This window comes from Dendrobates tinctorius, unplaced genomic scaffold (genome assembly GCF_039654945.1).
Source record: "Dendrobates tinctorius isolate UK_male_01 unplaced genomic scaffold, ASM3965494v1 ptg000156l, whole genome shotgun sequence".
NCBI lineage: Eukaryota > Metazoa > Chordata > Amphibia > Anura > Dendrobatidae > Dendrobates > Dendrobates tinctorius.
This window is the reverse complement of record NW_027361823.1, coordinates 21,401,342-21,422,106: the sequence shown is the minus strand read 5'-3', so window position 1 is coordinate 21,422,106 and position 20,765 is coordinate 21,401,342. Positions and strand designations below refer to the sequence as shown.

General features: G+C 42.2%; 1 protein-coding gene across 1 annotated transcript in view; it reads left to right on the top strand.

Annotated features, from left to right (window-relative positions):
- Positions 1–9,740, top strand: part of UBE2D1 (ubiquitin conjugating enzyme E2 D1) — a 37,399-nt gene extending 27,659 nt beyond the window's left edge. Inside the window, exons 2-7 of the mRNA XM_073548250.1 lie at positions 2,446–2,509; positions 2,599–2,630; positions 2,916–2,993; positions 3,850–3,955; positions 5,555–5,648; positions 7,430–9,740. Of these exons, the coding sequence (XP_073404351.1) occupies positions 2,446–2,509; positions 2,599–2,630; positions 2,916–2,993; positions 3,850–3,955; positions 5,555–5,648; positions 7,430–7,478 (423 nt within the window). The 3' untranslated portion in view covers positions 7,479–9,740. The remainder of the gene's footprint in view (positions 1–2,445; positions 2,510–2,598; positions 2,631–2,915; positions 2,994–3,849; positions 3,956–5,554; positions 5,649–7,429) is intronic.
- The last annotated feature ends 11,025 nt before the right edge of the window (positions 9,741–20,765 follow it).

Sequence of the window (20,765 nt, the reverse complement as noted above, 5' to 3'; positions counted from 1 at the left end):
TAATAAAGGATTTTGGGGATATGTCAAAAGTAAAAGAAAAGTCAAAGATGCTATAGGATTTTTACAGGATGAAAATGATGAAATGGTAAGACAGGATGTTGAGAAGGCTGAACTTTTAAATTCCTATTTTGCATCTGTTTTCTCTCAGAAAGGAAATGCAACATCAACTGTTATCCACTGTCCTATTAAGGGAATAGAAGAATCCAGGATATCTATAAACAGAAAGATAGTGAGGAAACACTTAGCTAACCTAAATGAATTCAAGTCTCCAGGTCCAGATGAATTACACCCCAGAGTACTGAAGGAGTTAGCAGAAGAAATTTTTGAACCCCTCTCCATAATCTTTGAAAATTCTTGGAGAACAGGAGAAGTGCCAGAAGACTGGAGAACAGCAAATGTTGTTCCTATCTTCAAAAAGTGGAAGAAGGTGGACCCAGGCAACTATAGGTCGGTGAGTCTGACTTCTATACCAGGAAAGATCTTTGAACAAATTATTAAACAACATGTATGTCAATACCTGGATAAGAATGAAGTGATTAAACAGAGTCAGCATGGGTTTGTAACTAATAAGTCATGTCAGACTAACTTAATTTCCTTCTATGACGGTATCACTGATTGGGTGGATCAAGGAAATGCTGTAGATATAGTATATCTTGACTTCAGCAAAGCATTTGACAAAGTCTCTCATACAATCCTTATTGAAAAAATGACTAAGTATGGAATGGACAAGGCAACTGTTAGGTGGATTCATAACTGGCTTAGTGATCGGACCCAAAGAGTGGTCGTAAATGGCTGCACATCCAGTTGGAAGAATGTCTCAAGTGGGGTACCACAGGGCTCTGTCCTGAGCCCTGTATTGTTCAACATCTTTATCAACGATTTAGATGAAGGAATTGAGGGTAAACTGATTAAATTTGCTGATGACACAAAGCTAGGAGGGATAGCTAATACTAGAGAAGAGAGAGAGAGGATTCAAAAAGATTTAAATAAACTGGAGAAGTGGGCAGCAACTAACAGAATGGTTTTTAACAGGGAGAAATGCAAAGTACTACATCTGGGCAATAAAAATGAAAAAAGCATATATAGAGTGGGAGGAATAGGGCTAAGTGACAGCACATGTGAAAAAGACTTGGGTATACTAATAGATCACAGACTGAATATGAGTCAACAGTGTGATGCAGCAGCAAAAAAGGCAAATGCAATTCTAGGATGTATTAACAGAAGCATACAGTCTAGATCACGTGAAGTCATTATTTCCCTCTACTCCTCTTTGGTCAGACCTCATCTGGAATATTGTGTCCAGTTTTGGGCACCACATTTTAAAAAAGACATCAACAAACTGGAGCAAGTTCAGAAGAGCGACCAGAATGGTGACCGGTCTGCAAACCCTGTCTTATGAGGAAAGGTTGCAGGATTTGGGAATGTTTAGTTTGCAAAAGAGAAGACTGAGAGGAGACTTAATAGCGGTCTACAAATATCTAAAGGGCTGTCACATTGTAGAAGGATCAACTTTATTCTCATTTGCACAAGGAAAGACTAGAAGCAATGGGATGAAACTGAATGGGAGGAGACACAGATTAGATATTAGAAAAAACTTTTTGACAGAGTGATCAATGAGTGGAACAGGCTGCCACGAGAAGTGGTGAGTTCTCCTTCAATGGAAGTCTTCAAACAGAGGCTGGACAGACATCTGACTGGGATGATTTAGCGAATCCTGCTTTGAGCAGGGGGTTGGACCAGATGGCCCAGGAGGTCCCTTCCAACTCTACGTTTCTATGATTCTATGACTTGTGTGCTTTGGCCAGTCTGCTTTTACACATCTGTGAGTGGGGAAGTGTGCCATAAGGCCTCTTTCTCACATCCTTTTTTTTTTGCCATCAGTCACAAGCCGTCGTTTTGTCAAAAAAACGGATCCAGCCACTGATTGTGCTGGATCCGTTTTATTTTTTCTCCTAGACTTGTATTGGCGATGGATTGTGACAGATGGCTACACATTTCATCCGTCGTCCGACGGATCCGTCCGTCGTTGGCTATAATGGAAGACTATGGGCATAAGATCCGTCGCTGTCCGTCAGAATACGGAATCCAGTGATGGATTCAGTCTTTTAAAACTGAGCATGCCTGCTGGAATAATTTCTCTATTTCAATCCCTACGGCTGCTTTTTCAATTCTGGCACAAAAGAAATTTGCACTCGCGCTCTCTCTCCCTCTCCATAACTTCTATTCCTTTAATTCCTACAGCTGCTGCTGAGACGAATCTGTCGCAAAAACGGATCCAGTGCATCAGTTTGTGTTTTGTTTTTTTTTTTTTTTTTTGCAAACTGCGCAGGATCTGGGTGTTTTTTTTTTTTTTTTTTTTTTTTTGCCAAGTGACAGGTCCTCTCTAATGATATGTCGGCCTCCCCCGTTTTGCTATAATTTTTCTTTTTTTCCCCTCTCTCTTAGGAGTTAACCGACTTGCAGCGTGACCCTCCCGCTCAGTGCTCGGCAGGACCAGTCGGCGATGACTGTAAGCTGGATAAAATTTGCAGCTTTTTCTTTTACCACTAAGTCTCTATGTAGTATAACTTATCTAATTTTTTTTTCTTTGCTTTGCAGTGTTTCACTGGCAGGCAACGATTATGGGACCTGTAAGTTATCATTCACTTATTTATCACCTTTTATGGTTTTTGGGAATAAGAGCTTATGCATAAATAGTGGATCACGAACCACATCGGGGGTCTGTAATTCAGGCTTTTTATTTTGTGCCAGTGGTTTTTCCCGATCTGTCTCTGAAGATGGATCTGGGATCCTCTCCTTCAGACATTTATGGCATGTTGTGGCGATAATGAATAAATGTCATGTAGAACACTGCTTTAACTTGTGTGTCTGTTAGACTAAATATATGATGTTTTGTTTCCCCCCCCCCCCCACAGTCTGACAGTCCTTATCAGGGTGGGGTCTTCTATCTCACAATCCAGTTTCCTACAGATTATCCGTTCAAGCCACCAAAGGTATGAAAAATGCATTCAAATCAGCAGTGTATATTGTGCTATACTGTTGTAGAAACAGAATATAATCTACAGGGCCGTCGCCGGAGTCTTTACACTTTGTTGCCACTAGAGTTGGTGTTAATAGATTCTCATGACCCGGTCCATTGGCCATAGCGGTAATCTGTCTGCTGTACAAGCGCCATGACGTCCCACTCTTACTAGACGGCATGCGTGGCTTTTCTTCTGATTCACTGTCCTGGCACGACTATGATGACGAAGCTGCGCCAGCCCAGCTAATCAAAAGGAGAGCCTAAGGGCTGGTTCTCATGTCAGATTCAAGGAGGGCAGAGAATACAGACTATATAAATGGATGAAAGCACATGAAGAAGAAATAAATACAAGTTGTAGAACTAATGAAGAAGGCAGCACCCTCACACCCAGCCTGTATTACTGATGGGACATGTGCACACAAGAAAAATCTGACACTTGGATAACGCTGCAAACTGCATATCAGGAGGTCTGAAAATGAACGAAGGAATGAAGATTGCATCCTAAAACTTGGTGCAGATTTTAACTAGATCACCACTAACCTATGTAAAATATTTGTCTATAATAATGTTGTCCATAACATTTAAGTTTCATAGGCTCCCTTTTCCAAATACCAATCAAACATGAAATGATCATTTTGCATACTTAGTTATAATCGCTTTTATCCTTCTGTAGAGCTGACTAAAGAGCTATGTTTTCACCCCAGTGCTCATATTGTAGCCGGTCTGGCGTCGTACCTGTGGGTGCAGACTGACCTATTTATTCCCTGTTTTGCGCTGATCCATATATTTTTATTTTTTTTATTTTTTTTTATTTTTTTTTTTTCCAGGTGGCATTCACAACAAAAATCTATCATCCAAATATAAACAGCAATGGAAGCATTTGTCTTGATATTTTGAGGTCACAGTGGTCCCCAGCCTTGACTATATCAAAAGGTAAATGAGATAATGTGATATCGGCAGATTCATTGTCATCTTTCGGCTCATTTGGAAGAAGCCAAGCACAACTGCAGTTACCAGCGCAGCCTATTAATGCAGTCACTTCTATACATTTAGATAATGTTGCACACTTACCACTGCAGTGACAGTAAAATGGTAGATGGACAGAAGATGGGAACCAACAGGAATGGAAACTCTAAAAAGTTGGTGCACTTGATCCAGTGGTGTTCCATTGCATGAACTGATGCACGGAGAGCCCCCGATACAAACATTTCTAGGGCAAGTGTTTCCTTTTGAGCTCATTGTAATCTGTATTGGAGGCAGTGGATGTAATGCACTCGTCCATGTGACCTATTTACCAAAATCTGATTCCCAAGCTATACAGAATGAGTGTTACATCAGAGAATACTGTATGAGGCCATTTTTGGCTTAGAAGTGAAGTCTCTTACCTAGCAGGTGTGGTGGAATGAGGATACATAAATAATATATTGTTGTATTAAAGGGGGTTTCTGTCTTTGCTTTTTGTTCATGCCCCCCCCACTTATCACCGGCCGTGGTGAGCACACCATTTCCTTTTCAATGCCACAAGTCGGAATACCATATGTTTGGTAGTGGCTATGACTTTTTGCAACTCATTTCAGTTGAAGTGGGCTCAGCTGCAAAAATACAGTACCAAGCACAGTCCTAACACGATGTACAGATGTAGAAAGTGTGTGGCACTACCTGGAGGAGTCAGATCTGTGCGGGTGACAAAAGTAAGCCCTAGTCATGACCCACAAGTTTGTTTCACAATTAAAAATTAATCCAAAAAACTCAAGAATGCAGCCAAAACTCTGCTCACCACTGCAAAATCATGTGGCAGTTAGCCATTGTGTGCAGAGTTTGCCACATTGGTCGTACTCGACGTAGAATTTCCTTTTATTGCCCAAAATACTAATATTCCAAGTAAGGACACAGCAGGTGGAGATATAACATGCTTGAAATCCTACTGAGAGACATTTGGGACGGATACAAAGTAAAGTGCTGTCAGGGTGTGTTTTTTTTTTTTTTTTTTTTTTTTTTTTTTTTTTTTTCTTCTTCTTCTCCTTGGGTTAATCAGTAATGCGGAGAACATCCCCTGTGTTTATTTGGCTGAAACTAGCTTTTAATGCTTTTTCTAGATGTCCATGATGGCGGAGTTCCCGACACTGTACGCAGTATAGGGCACGGTTTAGTGTAGCACATATTGTCACATTAGTTAATTTCAGTGTCCGTTTAAAACCTATTAGGCCAAGTTCACACTAGGTGTTTTTTTTTCTTTGTGCAGTTTTTGCTGCGGTTTTGGCATGCTAGATTTTTCTTTCCATGACCCATTCTTTTAAATGAGTGGAAAAACAGCTGAAAGTGACCTGCTCCATTGTGCAAAAAAACCCCAGCAAAACACAGAATCCTGATGACAAAACAAGCTGTGTGCGTGAGATTTCTGAAATCTCAGACTTTGCTGGTACTGTAAAACACACCTGAAAATTTGCATTAAAGAGAGCTTCAAAAATGCCTAGTGTCAACTTAGCCTTAAATGCAATACTCGTGTACTCCATCTTGTTTTTTATTTTCCAGTTTTGTTATCTATATGCTCCCTACTCTGTGATCCCAACCCAGATGATCCTTTAGTACCAGATATTGCACAGATCTACAAGACAGACAAGGAAAAGTAAGTTTTAATTCGGCGACATTTTGTAACCCATCTCCATCAGACACTTTCCAGTTGTAATATGGCCTAAAGATATGTTTTCTTCAGCTGCTTTATCTTGGGTTTTTCCACAAGGGTATGAGGATTCTTCCTAAAATCTGTCTGAGGGGGAAAAAAGGCGTTTTAACGTCTTAGCTGTAGAAAAAAATGGAGGGCACCACTAACACACCATGAGTTTATATTGAGGAACAAGAGGGTTCACCAGGGTATGTAAAAATGGAAAGCAGAGATCATACTCATAACAAGGGAACACCTCAATAAAATTTGATCTTTATGTATCATTACATTTTTGTGCAGTTGAGGTGTTCCCTTGTTATGGGTATGATCTCTGCTTTCCATTTTTACCTGAATGTCTCTTAGCCACATCAGATTTCAAAAGATGCCAAGTGGCTAAAAGTGACCTTGACCGTTCTTCAGGCATCTTCTCCATACTTAACAATTCAAGGGAAAGGCTGAAAAGATATCCACATTACGCTCATCTTTTTGAGTGTTTTTGTGTCAACCAGCCAGTGTCTTTTTCATTGAATGGAGAATACAAAAAAAAAAATACTGAGAACCGTCAGTAGGCAAAAACTATGATGCAAGTGACCAAAAAGGTGCAAAAATGCTGTATCCTGAAGCTGTCATGGGCACATTTCCTGATAGAGTTGTGACTCCTGTTCTTTTTAGCCTGACGTCCCAAACACTGACCTGACCAGCACCATACTTAAAGGGAATGATCACTACTTTTTCTAAAACGGGCAGTATTGCCCAAAAGTAACAGATAATGTACAGTATCTACAGCTTCCCAGATGTTTCTCTCATACTGCTGTTAGCCCTCCAACCATTCTCCTTGCTTCCTCTTCTGACAGGTGGCTGCTCGGCTGCCAATGATTAGCTGCAGCAGTCTCATGTCTGTGGGAATATAAGATCCTTCTCTTGTCGTACAAACAGCCCTTGTAGATATTGTCCATCCTGTGGACAGGTAATATGATTGCTGCGGTTTTGGCTGCTTAGCCCTCTTCTGACCTTTTGAAAATAGGATGCCCAATGTCACCTGGTGGATGAAGTGATCTTATAGATAGTAAATGGAGCAGTAGTTGCGCACTCTTACTACCTCTCATTTTAAAATGCTGACTTTTGGGACATTGCTGGGGTTTTGCCTGTGGAGAGCTCCACCCCCATGAAGTAATGTCCCAAATGTCAGCATTTTGAAAGGAGAGGTAGTAAGAGTGTGCAACTACTGCTCCATTTACTATCTATAAGATCACTTCATCCACCAGGTGACATTGGGCATCCTATTTTCAAAAGGTCAGAAGAGGGCTAAGCAGCCAAAACCCCAGGAATCTTAGTTATTATCCATCCTGTGGACATGTAATATGTCTTAAAATGATGGAAAAAAAAAAAAAAGCCTACTATAGTAAATAATCAGTGTATAATATATATTGTTTATAAGGACCACGCCCATCTATAATAAAGCCTATACTCAACTCCCGTGTTGGCACTCGCGGTCCCGGGGCTCTTGTGTGGTTGTATGACACGTGAACCCACCGCCCAAGCCGCGCTGGCGGATATATAAAAATAGTTATGTGGCTAGCAGAGCGCAATAAATTGCCAGGTATAAAAGTGTAATGGTCAAAAGTGGAGTAACATGTGAAAAAGGGGGTTTAAATTGTGCAGTTGCCTATAACCATCTCCTCCTGTGTTTTTTTTTTTTTTTTTTTTTTTTTTTTTTTTTTGTAAATTAATCTTTCTCATTACAGATACAACAGAATAGCAAAAGACTGGACTCAGAGATACGCAGGCGTGTGAAGCTGTCACTTCCTATAATCCAGCGTACTGTACATTCTAGGTTTTTCAAGATTTGGGGCGCAGTTTACCAGATGCCGAAACAAAAATCTTTTTTTTTTTTTTTTTTTTTTTTGTGTGTTAGACCTATATGTATGTCACCAGAAGTTCCAAAACTATGTATAAATATCAATAAGTGGGAATCTCACTTTTTTGCATTAGGGCCCAATAGACTGGCCACACAAAGTGTTAAAAGTTTCATATGGAGCGCAGCCACATAAATGATTTGTGTGTGTTCCTCACGTGTTTTAGGCATTCTCTTTAGTGCAGACCTCGTTATCACCATGATCACTTTAATCTATGTACAGATCCTCTTCACCTGAATATAACACCTTCAAAATAGAGCCGAAATGGAGTAATGTGGCCTTATCACATACACTAGGAAAATACTATGATCCTGCTAGATAAAACCCACTAGTGGGCACCTCTCAATCTGAAGATCTGATGTGTGGGACTGAGGACTCAGCAGTATTTGGCTATGATGACAATTTGCCGACATTCCTCTCGCTATACGCAGCTTGTTTTGGAGCCATATACGTGGATTCTGTGGGATGCATGACCTCTGCTGCTGCCTCTGAGAGATGTTTTTGTGTCTAGTTTTGTAGGCCTTATTATTGGAGGTTTTAACACTTGAGATGCCAATTCTAATGCCCCCTATTTGATAAATGTGAAAATCCTTTAAGTTACTGTTCCAAAGTGCCGATCATTTTGTATTTTTATTAGAGAAATAGATGTAGAATGATTCACTACTTAATATACTGTTCTACTAGGGTGTTTTTTTTGTTTGTTTTTTTTTTTTATATAAATATACATGTCTCAATACATCGGATTCCCAGCCTCTATGCAGGCCTACGTGCTTTCTTTATTATAATATACAAGGAAACCTTGTGTAGTCTGAGCCTGGAGTCATGCTCTCATGCGTCGCCCTACTTTTTGCTGAGAAATATTTGCTATGTGAACCCGAAGTAGAGAACAGATGAGACTGCAGAATCCGACTACACGGGGTTTTTGTTGTCTGTTTCCATGGCGTTGCATAGAAGCTATAGACATAACATAGTAGTAAGTTCTTGAATCAAAACTGGAATATTTATGCATGCATAGTGCAATAAAAAAGGTGCTATTGTCAATATATCCTTTAAAGACAATCTGACACCAGATTTTTGCTGCCCCATTTAACATCATCATAAAGTAGTGTCGGACACTTATTGCTGTGTCATTTACTCGACTTCTTGCTGTAGTTATCTTTAAAACACTTATTGGCTGCAGCTCTGCTAGTCCTCTCAATCATGTGCTCCCACTATGCAGCTCTAAATATTCACAAGCCCTGGCTATCTTACTACTGATTAGATTGCTTTTTGCCTATGCAGAGTGTAGGCAGAAAGCAGTCCAATGATATGGTGTGTTTTGAGTTAACCACAGCTCCTCACTGAGAGGACTGACACAGCTGCAGCAGATAAAATGGAGACTTCATCAAAACTACACCAAGAAGCCCAGTAATCTCAGTGCTTTAATTGGGGTCTGTCAGCTTTTATGCTGCACCCAGATTGGGGAGCATTAACACGTCTTTTGAGTCCCTTTAAGAAGCGTGAGTGAGTTGTTCACCTATTTCTGTAGTAAAATATTAATCTATGGGTACTTTACATTTTCTGTACTTTGCAAAAGACATTTAATGTTTTTAAGACACCTGTATTTCAGCCTCTCCTAATGATACCAGCTTGCTTTGAGGATGTCATCTGTGTTGAGATTTGGTTGTGTTAGCTCACTATTTAACTTGTGTTTTGGTTTTTGTTTTTTTTGTTTACTGTATAGTCTTAATTTAATTTATCTTTAAGTAAACTCATTTAGGTGTTTTTTGTTTTATTTTTGAGCACTTCATGGTGAAATTGTCTAAAGTTTAGACCCCATGTGAAATGATTACAGATTTCTTAAACTTCAAATGATCTTTGCACTTATAATCGCTGACCCCCTAGTTACAGGGGAGAGTTTCTTTTTCATTACAATTTTTTTTTTTTTTTTTTTTTTCTGTTGTATACTTGACTAGTCTAATGCAATGTGATCACAAGTTGCACTGCTGAGAAGAAAACATGTATCTTTTTGTTTCTAGCTTTTTGCATTTTTATTTTTCTAGTTTGATTTTCATATGGACAATATAATACTGATCACAGATCTTTTACAAATCTTACTGTCGCTTTTTTTCCATACAAATAAAAGTGCATTTTCTACTAATTCTATTTTGTGTTTTTTGTCTTACCCTCTTGGACGTGTTAACCCCTTCACCTCTGAGCATATTTGCACCTTCATGACCAGAAAAATGTTGCAGTTCTGACCATTGTCACTTTATGTATGTGGTAACGATAGAACTCTTTAATTTATCCCAGTGATCCTGAGGTGTGGTTTTTTTTTTTTTTTTTTTTTTTTTTTTTTACCAATAAACATTTTAGTTCACGTTGGTGGTAAATTTTAGGCCTGATATTTTCTGCATTTATTTGTGAAAATATTGGAATTTTGGCAAACTTTGAAAAATTTGCAATTATGCCCTTAATCTGGATGATTATATCACAAGACATTTATCACATGGCTATCTTTTTTTAAATGTGGCAGATGTAAAGTATATATCCAGAAAAGAGCAATGCTGGGAACAACCAAGATCCTGCGAAGAGCACTCAAACTCCCAGAGGACCTGAGAATGAGAGGGCAAAAAGACCCCCCCCCATCCCATTGGGGAAGTGAGAAGGAAGATGGATATATTTACAGTTGTGCTCAAAAGTTTACATACCCTGGCAGAATTTCTGCTTTCTTCACCTTTTTTGCAGAGAATATATAACAACAAAACTTTTTCCCAGCTCATAGTTAGTGGTTGGGTGAAGCCATTTATTGTCAAACTACTGTGTTTTCTCTCTTTAAATCATAATAACAATCCAAAACATCCAAATGACCATTCCTCAAGTGCCTCCTTATTGTGCATCTTGAAAGAGTCACACCACTAGTTTTCAGAGAGCCCAGTATTTCAGATGATGTTGTTTTGTGGGTTTTTCTTTGCATCCCGAACAATTTTCCTGGCAGTTGTCACAGGTGAGGATGTTACCATTAGTAGCCATTCAAACGAATTTGTGTCCACTTCTGAGCATGTTAACGGGCCAAAATAACCAGGGTATGTAAACTTTTGATCAGGGTCATTTGGATGTTTTGGGTTGTGTTCAGGATTTAAAAAGAGATAACATAGTAGTTTGACAATAAATGGCTTCACCAGCCACTAACCATGAGTGGAGACAAAGTTTTTTGGTGTTATCATTCATATTCTCTGAAAATAGGCCAAGAAAGCAAAAATTCTGCAGGGGTATGTTAACTTTTGAGCACAGAGTGTGTGTATTTGATTGCTTTAATTCCTGTCAAGCACCTGAAGCCTTAATACAATGTGGAAGGAAAAAATTAAAATCTTATTTTCCCTGGAAAAAATGTGGTGTTTAGTGCCAAAAATTTCATAATGTTAACAGGTGAAAATGGACTTCACAATATTTTGTGCACTTTCTCCCGAGTACACTTATGTGGTGGGAAAACTACTGTTTGCGTACACAGCGTGCTATTTCACTTCTGGAGCGCAAAATTGGCTGGGATAGCAGATGCTATGTAGTGTTTGCTGAGCCCCTGATGTGTGGAAACCTCCCACAAGTGACCCCCAATTTTGGAAACTAGACAACCCCCCCCAACAAACTTATCTAGATGTATGGTGAGCGCCTTGAACCAGCAGGTGCTTCACAGAAGTTTATAACATTGAGCCGTGAAAATGAAAACAATACATTTTTACAGCAAACATTTTGGTTTTGCCCACGTTTTTCATAAGCGAAAATGGACCATACAATTTGTTGTGCAATTTTTCCTGAGTATGCTGATACCCCATGTTATGGAAATATATACAGTGCCTACAAGTAGTATTCAACCCCCTGCAGATTTAGCAGGTTTACACATTCGGAATTAACTTGGCATTGTGACATTTGGACTGTAGATCAGCCTGGAAGTGTGAAATGCACTGCAGCAAAAAAGAATGTTATTTCTTTGTTTAATTTTTTTTTTAAATTGTGAAAAGTTTATTCAGAGGGTCATTTTATTATTCAACCCCTCAAACCACCAGAATTCTGTTTGGTTCCCCTAAAGTATTAAGAAGTATTTCAGGCACAAAGAACAATGAGCTTCACATGTTTGGATTAATTATCTTTTTCCAGCCTTTTCTGACTATTTAAGACCCTCCCCAAACTTGTGAACAGCACTCATACATGGTCAACATGGGAAAGACAAAGGAGCATTCCAAGGCCATCAGAGAGAAGATCGTGGAGGGTCACAAGACTGGCAAGGGGTACAAAACCCTTTCCAAGGAGTTGGGCCTACCTGTCTCCACTGTTGGGAGCATCATCCGGAAGTGGAAGGCTTATGGAACTACTGTTAGCCTTCCACGGCCTGGACCGCCTTTGAAAGTTTCCTCCCGTGCCGAGGCCAGGCTTGTCCGAAGAGTCAAGGCTAACCCAAGGACAACAAGGAAGGAGCTCCGGGAAGATCTCATGGCAGTGGGGACATTGGTTTCAGTCAATACCATAAGTAACATACTCCACCGCAATGGTCTCCGTTCCAGACGAGCCCGTAAGGTACCTTTACTTTCAAAGCGTCATGTCAAGGCTCGTCTACAGTTTGCTCATGATCACTTGGAGGACTCTGAGACAGACTGGTTCAAGGTTCTCTGGTCTGATGAGACCAAGATCGAGATCTTTGGTGCCAACCACACACGTGACGTTTGGAGACTGGATGGCACTGCATACGACCCCAAGAATACCATCCCTACAGTCAAGCATGGTGGTGGCAGCATCATGCTGTGGGGCTGTTTCTCAGCCAAGGGGCCTGGCCATCTGGTCCTCATCCATGGGAAGATGGATAGCACGGCCTACCTGGAGATTTTGGCCAAGAACCTCCGCTCCTCCATCAAGGATCTTAAGATGGGTCGTCATTTCATCTTCCAACAAGACAACGACCCAAAGCACACAGCCAAGAAAACCATGGCCTGGTTCAAGAGGCAAAAAATCAAGGTGTTGGAGTGGCCTAGTCAGTCTCCTGACCTTAACCCAATTGAAAACTTGTGGAAGGAGCTCAAGATTAAAGTCCACATGAGACACCCAAAGAACCTAGATAACTTGGAGAAGATCTGCATGGAGGAGTGGGCCAAGATAACTCCAGAGACCTGTGCCGGCCTGATCAGGTATTATAAAAGACGATTATTAGCTGTAATTGCAAACAAGGGTTATTCCACAAAATATTAAACCTAGGGGTTGAATAATAATTGACCCACACTTTTATGTTTAAAATTGATTAAAATTTAACTGAGCAACATAACTTTTTGGTTTGTAAGATTTATGCATCTGTTAATAAATCCTGCTCTTGTGTGAAGTTTGAAGGCTCTAACTTATTTGCATCTTATTAAACCTGCTAAATCTGCAGGGGGTTGAATACTACTTGTAGGCACTGTATGTATTTCATCTAGAGCTCACTTGCCTGCTATAGGCTATATACTTATGTACTCTCATATACACTCTATATATTCATATATGCGCACTTAGAGATATAATCATAGCTGTCTTGAACTTTGTAACTAGTTACTGGAGCAGACCTTGAACTTTGTAACTAGTTACTGGAGCAGACCTAACCCCATGAAGTCTGGACAATCAACGTGATAGCATTGTCTTGTGACTTGAGAAATATCTAGCAGACATAGGGAATGAGGAAGTAAGGCCAGATGTGCCAGTCGATACCAGAACATGCTGACACTACAGAACAATAGGCCGTAAATTATACTGCTAGAATCAGCTTTTTTGGGTAAACTCTTCCATATATGTTCATGTATTCAAACTGACCAATTAAACTAGAAGTTCAGCCTTCATGTTAATCAGATAACCTCCCCTTCCTAATGTATCCATAAATATAGGTATGCTTAATAAAGCTACAGAGCATTGAAAGAATCGATTGCTGTCTCTGTGTACAGTTCTTTTCTTCCAGTTGAGCGCTCAATAAGACTGTCTAATTTGGGCAGGCCACAGTACGCACAGGGGTAAATCTACCCATATAAATTCCTACATCACCCATATGTGGTGGAAAACTACTGTTTGGGCGCATGGCAGGGATCAGAAGGGAAGGAGCCCCAACTGAATTCTGTAGCTCTGTTTTGGCTTGAATAGATTGCGGATGCCATGTCACATTTGGAGAGCCCCCGTCATGCCAAAAAAAGTTGATACCTCCACAAGTGGCTCTGTTTTGGAAACTACACCTCTTGAGGAATTTATCTAGAGATGTAGTGAGCATTTTTAACCTTCAGGTGATACACAATTCTGTGAAACATGATGAGTAAATGGAGAATTACGTTTTCTCTGGTCACCTTCCACGACGGTATACGGAGGTTGCCTCTTTGTCCTGATGGGGGACAGGAAACAGGCTAAAAGGCCCTCCCACTTGCTAGTGTCTTTCCTGTTCCCCATGGGGCAGGGAGCGGTCCGTATACTGTAGTGGCCGGCGGCTGCAGTACCTCATATTCACAGGCTAGGCCTGTAGTGCTGGGCAGCAGGGGTCGTGCTTCGCCTCCTTCAGGCTGCTCCCGTCGTCCCCTGCAGTGGTGACCTCGGGACCCCCCTGACCTTGCCGCACCCCTGAGAGGGCAAAGCAGGCCAGGGGTCCCAACCGGGTGCCTCCCGGTCTTCTCCCCCTCCAGCGCGCCGGCTCAGAGTCCCGGAATTGATGTCACTGGAGTCGCATCACTTCCGGTTCTTGCGTTCCACTCTGGAGCGCATCTACTTCCTGGTTTCGGCCTGGCTAGCGGCGCATGGTGCTCACTGCTACACCGCTGCACATGGACCCAGGAGGGGGAGGGGAAATCAACGCTGGAGGCAGGTGCTGGCTCGTCGCATAAAATCCTGCCTGAAGTCGCCACAGAGGTAAGACTTGACCCCTGCTATGGATGGCACTTCATGCCCTGCATCTGTAGAGCCCAGTGCTGCCCCTGCTTCAGTAAGTGATGCAGGGAGGGGTCCGAGGGGGGGGAACGGTTATTTAGAGGTCCTATTGCTTCTGACACTTCTCTCTCATTTCAGGGAGACAAGCCTACCCCCCAGGCCAATGTCAGGAAAAAGTGCACCATATATAACATTAAGCTACCCTCTCAATGGGGTAAAAAGCTGTGTCATGTATTGACAAGTTAGTGAGAGCAGAGCAACCCACTCTTGTAAGAGATTTGCTTACTATTCAAACAGGAGGTGCAGTCTTCCCTGGCGGCTTTTACTCCACCCCACCCCCACCCCCGTATCCAGGCAAAAAGAGGAAGTTACAGGTCGAGGACTCTGACCTATCTCATACATCATCCTCCTGAAAGTGGGAGGAACCCGCATCACCCAAAGCCTCTGAAATCAGAAAGTACCTCTTCTCTTCTGATTATGTTGAAGATCTGATACCTGCAGTAGGCAGCACCATGGGACTAGAAGAGGAGTTAGGACCTCAGTCCATTCATGATCAGATGTTTGGCGGGCTAAAATCTGAAAAAAAGTGGGGTTCCCAGTACATGCTAACATACTGGACATGATTAATCAAGAGTGGGAACTGCCAGAAAAACTGCTTAGCACCCCCTCGGAAATGAAGCATAGATTTCCCCTGGAAGGTGATTCTGTTAAATTGGATGTTCCTAAAGTCGACGTACAGGTGACGAGAGTTGCAAAAAGAACAGCGCTCCTGTTTGAGGATTCCTCACAATTGAAGGGTCCTATGGACAGAAAATTAGAAAGTCTCCTAAAGAAATCTAGGGAGACATCTACATCCACCTGTGTAGCTAGGGCTCTTCATTGGCTAGAGGAATTGGAATCCCATATAGGTCAGGGTACTTCCAGGGGTGAGTTACTAGACTCCCTGCCTATCCTACATAGAGCTACTGGGTTCTTAGCGGATGCCTCTATGGAGTCTGAGTGGCTGCTAGATCTCTTGTGCAAACCAACTCTGCTAGGAGAGCTCTCTGGCTCAAAATGTGGAGTGGTGACATCACCTCCAAAGCCAGATTGTGTTCCATACCCTTTAAAGGGGAGTATGTTTTCGGGCCGGCTCTAGATGAAATCTTAGAAAAGGCCACTGATAAGAAAAAAGCCCTCCTGGAACAAAAACCCACCAAAAAGTTTTTTTTTTTTCATTCCCCACAGTCTCAAATCTCTCGGGCGAGAGGGAAGGGCAAGACCGGGAGATGGAGCTACGCAAAAGGCAGAGGAAAGAACATCCTCATTCCACAGCAGCAGCAGTCACAACCAGAGAAGCAATGACTTCAATCCAGTGGGGGGGGGGGGGGGGAGACTATCAAGATACGCACATCAGTGGGAAAACATCCCCAGTTCCCACTGGGTCCTCAATGTCATCAGGGAGGGCCTATTGATAGAATTCATCTCCTCCGCTCCACAGGGTCTAAAAGTAACTTCCAGCTTCAAAAGATCAAACAACACTGCTGTTAGGTCTCAAAGATCTTATAACATCAAGCACAATCTCCGGTTCCAAAATCGGAATGGGGTCGAGGCCACTATTCCCGGCTATTTCTAGTGACCAAGCCCTCAGGCGAGGCCCGCATTATTATAAATTTGAAGGGGTTAAACCGACATGTAAAATACCGCTGGTTCAAGATGGAATCTGTAGAAACAGCCATTCCCTAGATCGGGCATCACTTCCTTATGTCGACCTTCGATTTGAAGGATGCCTATTTCCACATCCCAATACATCCGAGGCACAGAAAATACCTCAGATTTGCGGTACACGGTAGTCGTCAGGTGAAGCACTATCAGTTCAACGTTCTTCTGTTTGGCATCTCATCAGCGCCGAGAGTCTTCTCCAAGGTAATGGCAGAAGCGGTGTCATTTATCTGGAGTCAAGGCGTCTGTATAGTGCCTTACCTGGACGACTTACTGATAGTAGCTTCTACTGAGACAATTCTGGAAACTCAGGTGTCAAAGACTCTGGATACATTAACATCTCTGGGGTGGATCCCGAACCTGAAAAAGTCTCAGCTGTGGCCCTCCAAGACCAGAACATTTCTGGGGGTACTTTTGGACTCTGCAAGACAAATGTCCTTCCAGATGAGCACCATCTGACCCTAATATCAAAAGTCAGAAAGTTCAGGGACATGAGATCCCCTACACTCTGGGAAGGCATGTCAGTGTTAGGCTCTATGACAGCATCCAAACAATCGGTATCCTGGGCTCATGCCCGCTCCAGAGTCCTTCAAACTCACATCCTAGAGAGCTGGAACGGTCATCCCAGTACTCTGAACAGAAGAGTAAGCCAGGTTGAGTAAGAGCCTCCTTGGCATGGTGGATGAACTCCAGAAACCTCCTCAGAGGCGTAAGCTGGACTCGGGTCCCGCTAACCACAATCACGTCGGATGCCAGCAGGAGAGGCTGGGGGGCCATGATAAACCATACTCCGTTACAGGGACTCTGGGACCAGACAACTAGCGAGAAATCGTCCAATTCAGGGAGCTGAAAGCTGTGGAAGAAGCCCTTCTGGCAGCAGGTCACCAGATTGCTGGACAACACATCCGGATATATTCAGACAACATGAGCACGGTTGCGAATATCAAGCACCAGGGCAGTACAAGGTTCAACAGCCTAAAAAGAATCTGCTCAAATATTCTGTTGGGCTGAAAAACACCTACTATCCCTGACGGCGGTCCATCTAAAAGGCACTTCCAACATACAGGCGGACTATCTAAGTCACCAAGTCATCCACCCGGGGGAATGGAGCCTAAGCAATCAGAGCTTCCAAAAACTAGTAGACAGATGGGGCCTACCAGAATTCAATCTTTTTGCGTCTCGCCAAAACACGCAGGTCGAGGTCTTCTCCCTGAACCCCGGGGACAATCCCAGAGGGGTAGATGCTCTAGCCCAGAGATGGGACTTTCACCTGGCCTATGCATTTCCGCCAATTCCAATTCTGGTGAAGGTTCTACGGAAGGTCCGAGAAGACTGGACCCCAACTATCTTGGTTGCCCTGCTATGGCCAAAAAGAAGTTGGTTCAACTTGATCATCGAGCTACAGGTATATGGGCCTGTTCTATTCCCAGTAGAAGAAGACCTCCTCTCACAAGGGCCCATTCTTCACTCGGATCCCCAAAAGTGGAATCTAGCAGCGTGGTTACTGAGGCCAAGGTACTGAAATCCAAGGGGTTGTCAGATCCAGTAATTGCTACCCCGCAAAAATCCAGAAAACCGGTAACCAACTCCATCTACAATAAAATCTGGAAAAAGTTTTCATCCTTCTGTCTACCTAACCTACCGGACCCGCTTAGTCCGAATATGTCACAGATTCTGGATTTCTTACAAAAAGACTTGGAGATCGGCCTTAGGTCTAGCACCCTGAAGGTCCAGGTCTCAGCGCTAAGCTCTGTCTTTGACCAGGATCTAGCAGGTCATCGCTGGATCAAGAGGTTCATGGCATCAGCCGTCAGAATGAACCCTAATAGACAGTCGATAGTCCCCCCTTGGGATCTAAACTTAGTGCTCCAGGGGCTCACAGGTCCACCCTTTCCTGTTCTCCCAAATTCCTCACATACAAGGCAGTCTTTGTAGAACTGCAAGCCCTATCAATAAAGGAGCCTTATTTGCTTATTAGAGACGACTCAATAGCCCTTCTTGACCCATCCTTCTGAAATTCCGAAAGTAGTCTCGGATTTCCACCGTTCCCAAGAAATCGTCTTACCATCATTTTGCCAAAATCCAACAAACGCTAAAGAAGAAAAATTCCACATGCTCTATGTCCGACGTGTTATTCTGCATTAGCTAGAGCAAACCCGTCATTGTAGAACTGATCAAAACCTGTTTGTCCATCTGTCAGGTCAAAATAAAGGGAAAAAGGTGGCAAAGAGCACTATCGCCAATTGGATATTAAAAGCTGTAGCGGAAGCGTATATGGCTCAAAATGAGCCACCCCCAACGGGGGTCAAGGCCCACTCAACCGGGTCCACATCAGTCTCCTGGGCAGAAAAAGCAGGCACATCTGCAGAGCAGATCTGCAGGGCAGCAACGTGGTCCTCACTGTATACTTTCTCAAAACATTATAGACTGGACGCATCATCTAGTAGGGATCTAGTCTTCGGCCGTAAAGTACTCCAGGCCGTTGTCCCTCCCTAGTGCCAAATTAGTTGGTATTCCTCCGTATACCGTCGTGCAAGGTGACTAGAGAAAATAGAATTGGACTTACCGGGAAATCGGTTTCTAGGAACCTTCCACGACGGCACTAATTCCCACCCTATACTCCTGGTTAAAATCTGTGAATCAGAAGGTATCCGGTGCTATGGTCTCAGTTATGTCACTGGCAAGTGGGAGGGCCTTTTAACCTGTCTGTGTTTCCTGTCCCCCATCAGGACAAAGAGGCAACCTCTGTATACCGTCGTGGAAGGTTCCTAGAAACCGAATTAACGGTAAGTCTAATTATATATTTCCCCCCATTAAAATATTGCTTTTGCCCCAAGTTTTCAATTTTCTAAAGGGTCACAAGAGAAAATGGTGCAATTTCTCCTGAGTATGCCAATACCCCTTATGTGGTCAAAAACTACTTTTGAGGCACATTGCAAAGCTCAGAAGGGAAGAGGCGCCATATTAGAGTTTAGATTTTGCTGGAATAGTTTGAGCATGCCATGTCACATTGGCGGAGCGCCTGAGGTGTCAGAACAATAGAATTTTCCCCCACCCCCATAGGTGACTATTTTACAAACTACACCCCCCCCCCCCCCAATTAATCCATCTAGTGGTGCAGTGAGCATGTTGCTTTTATTTTATTGGTTTTATCGCTGGTACATTGCATCATACCAGTCTAACAGGTGTCATAGCTGGGTGACCAAGATGTTGTCATGACTACCTCAGATTGCCATAGCAAGGATTGGGCTCTTGTGATAGTAGCGATGTGGTGCCGATCTGAAGGAAAAGGGAGCGCCCTTCCTCTCCATGCCTTCTAAATGCTGCGATATCGATCAATTGTGGCATTTAGAGGGTTGCGGCATTAAGCAGAATTCCTGGCAGTGATCTTATGGGCACTACTCCTATACCTGCATGATTGCAATGTCTTAAAGGGGTTATCCCACCAACAAGTTCCTATTGTGGAACTTAATATTATTCCAAGATCTAGTGAATAAAATGAAGTGATTAAAAATAATGTTTCAGTGCTGAGATAATCTTATAAATGTGCCCCTGCTGTGTGCTGTGTAATGGCTGTGTCTGACCGTACAGGGACATGGTCTGATCATACCACAGCTCCTGGGCAGGGGAAGAGGCACAAAAGAGTATACAGATAGTGGGACAGCATGAGGAAAAACATTGCTTAAAAACAGGTAGGGAAATGTTTTACCTCACAAAAAATTGTCTGTGATCCCCATCTGTCCTGTCTGTATTACTCTCTTGCCTCCTGCCCTGCCCAGGAGATGATATGATCAGTCTGCCCATATCTCTGTACAGTCAGACAGTCATTACACAGTACACATTTATAAGATTCTCAGCACAGGAACATTTTTTTTTTTTAACTCCCTATTGTGGACCTTGCTTTTACTCCAAGAATTAGTGAATAAAATTAATTTTATTCAAGGGGAAAACACCTTTTTAAACTTGTCACTTTGCGGAACCTCCTTTCCGATCATGATGTAAACTTGCATCAAATGATGTGAAGGGGTTAAGCTCCAAAATTGGATTTAGTTTTTCATGGCCTTTATCTCTGCTTGCAACTTCTTAACCATTACAAGGACTTGGTTCTAGTTTTGAAGGACACCATTTATTTTACCATATAACATACTGAAAAACATTTGTAATTCCAAGTGCAGTGAAATGGCAGGCAAGTAAAACACAATTCTGACATTGTAGTTTTGGGTATTACTTTTTTAAGGCATTTTAGGTGTAGTAAAAAAATTACTTTCTAACAACTCTTCACGTCAATACAATTATGGAAATGCCAAAAGTGTGCAAGTTTTCTTTTTTGTGCTGCAATGCGCATTCTGAAATTTTTGTAAAATAAAATAACCTTTTAATTTTTTAAATTAATAGAACTGTATCACTGGCTTATTTTTTTTTATATAATTTACCGTATACCATTTTAGTACTTATGTTTTGATGTATATAAAGGGGCTGAAATAAGTATTGAACATGTCACCAATTTTCTAAGCAAATATATTTCTAAAGGTGCTATTAACGTGAAATTTTCAATAAATGTCACTAC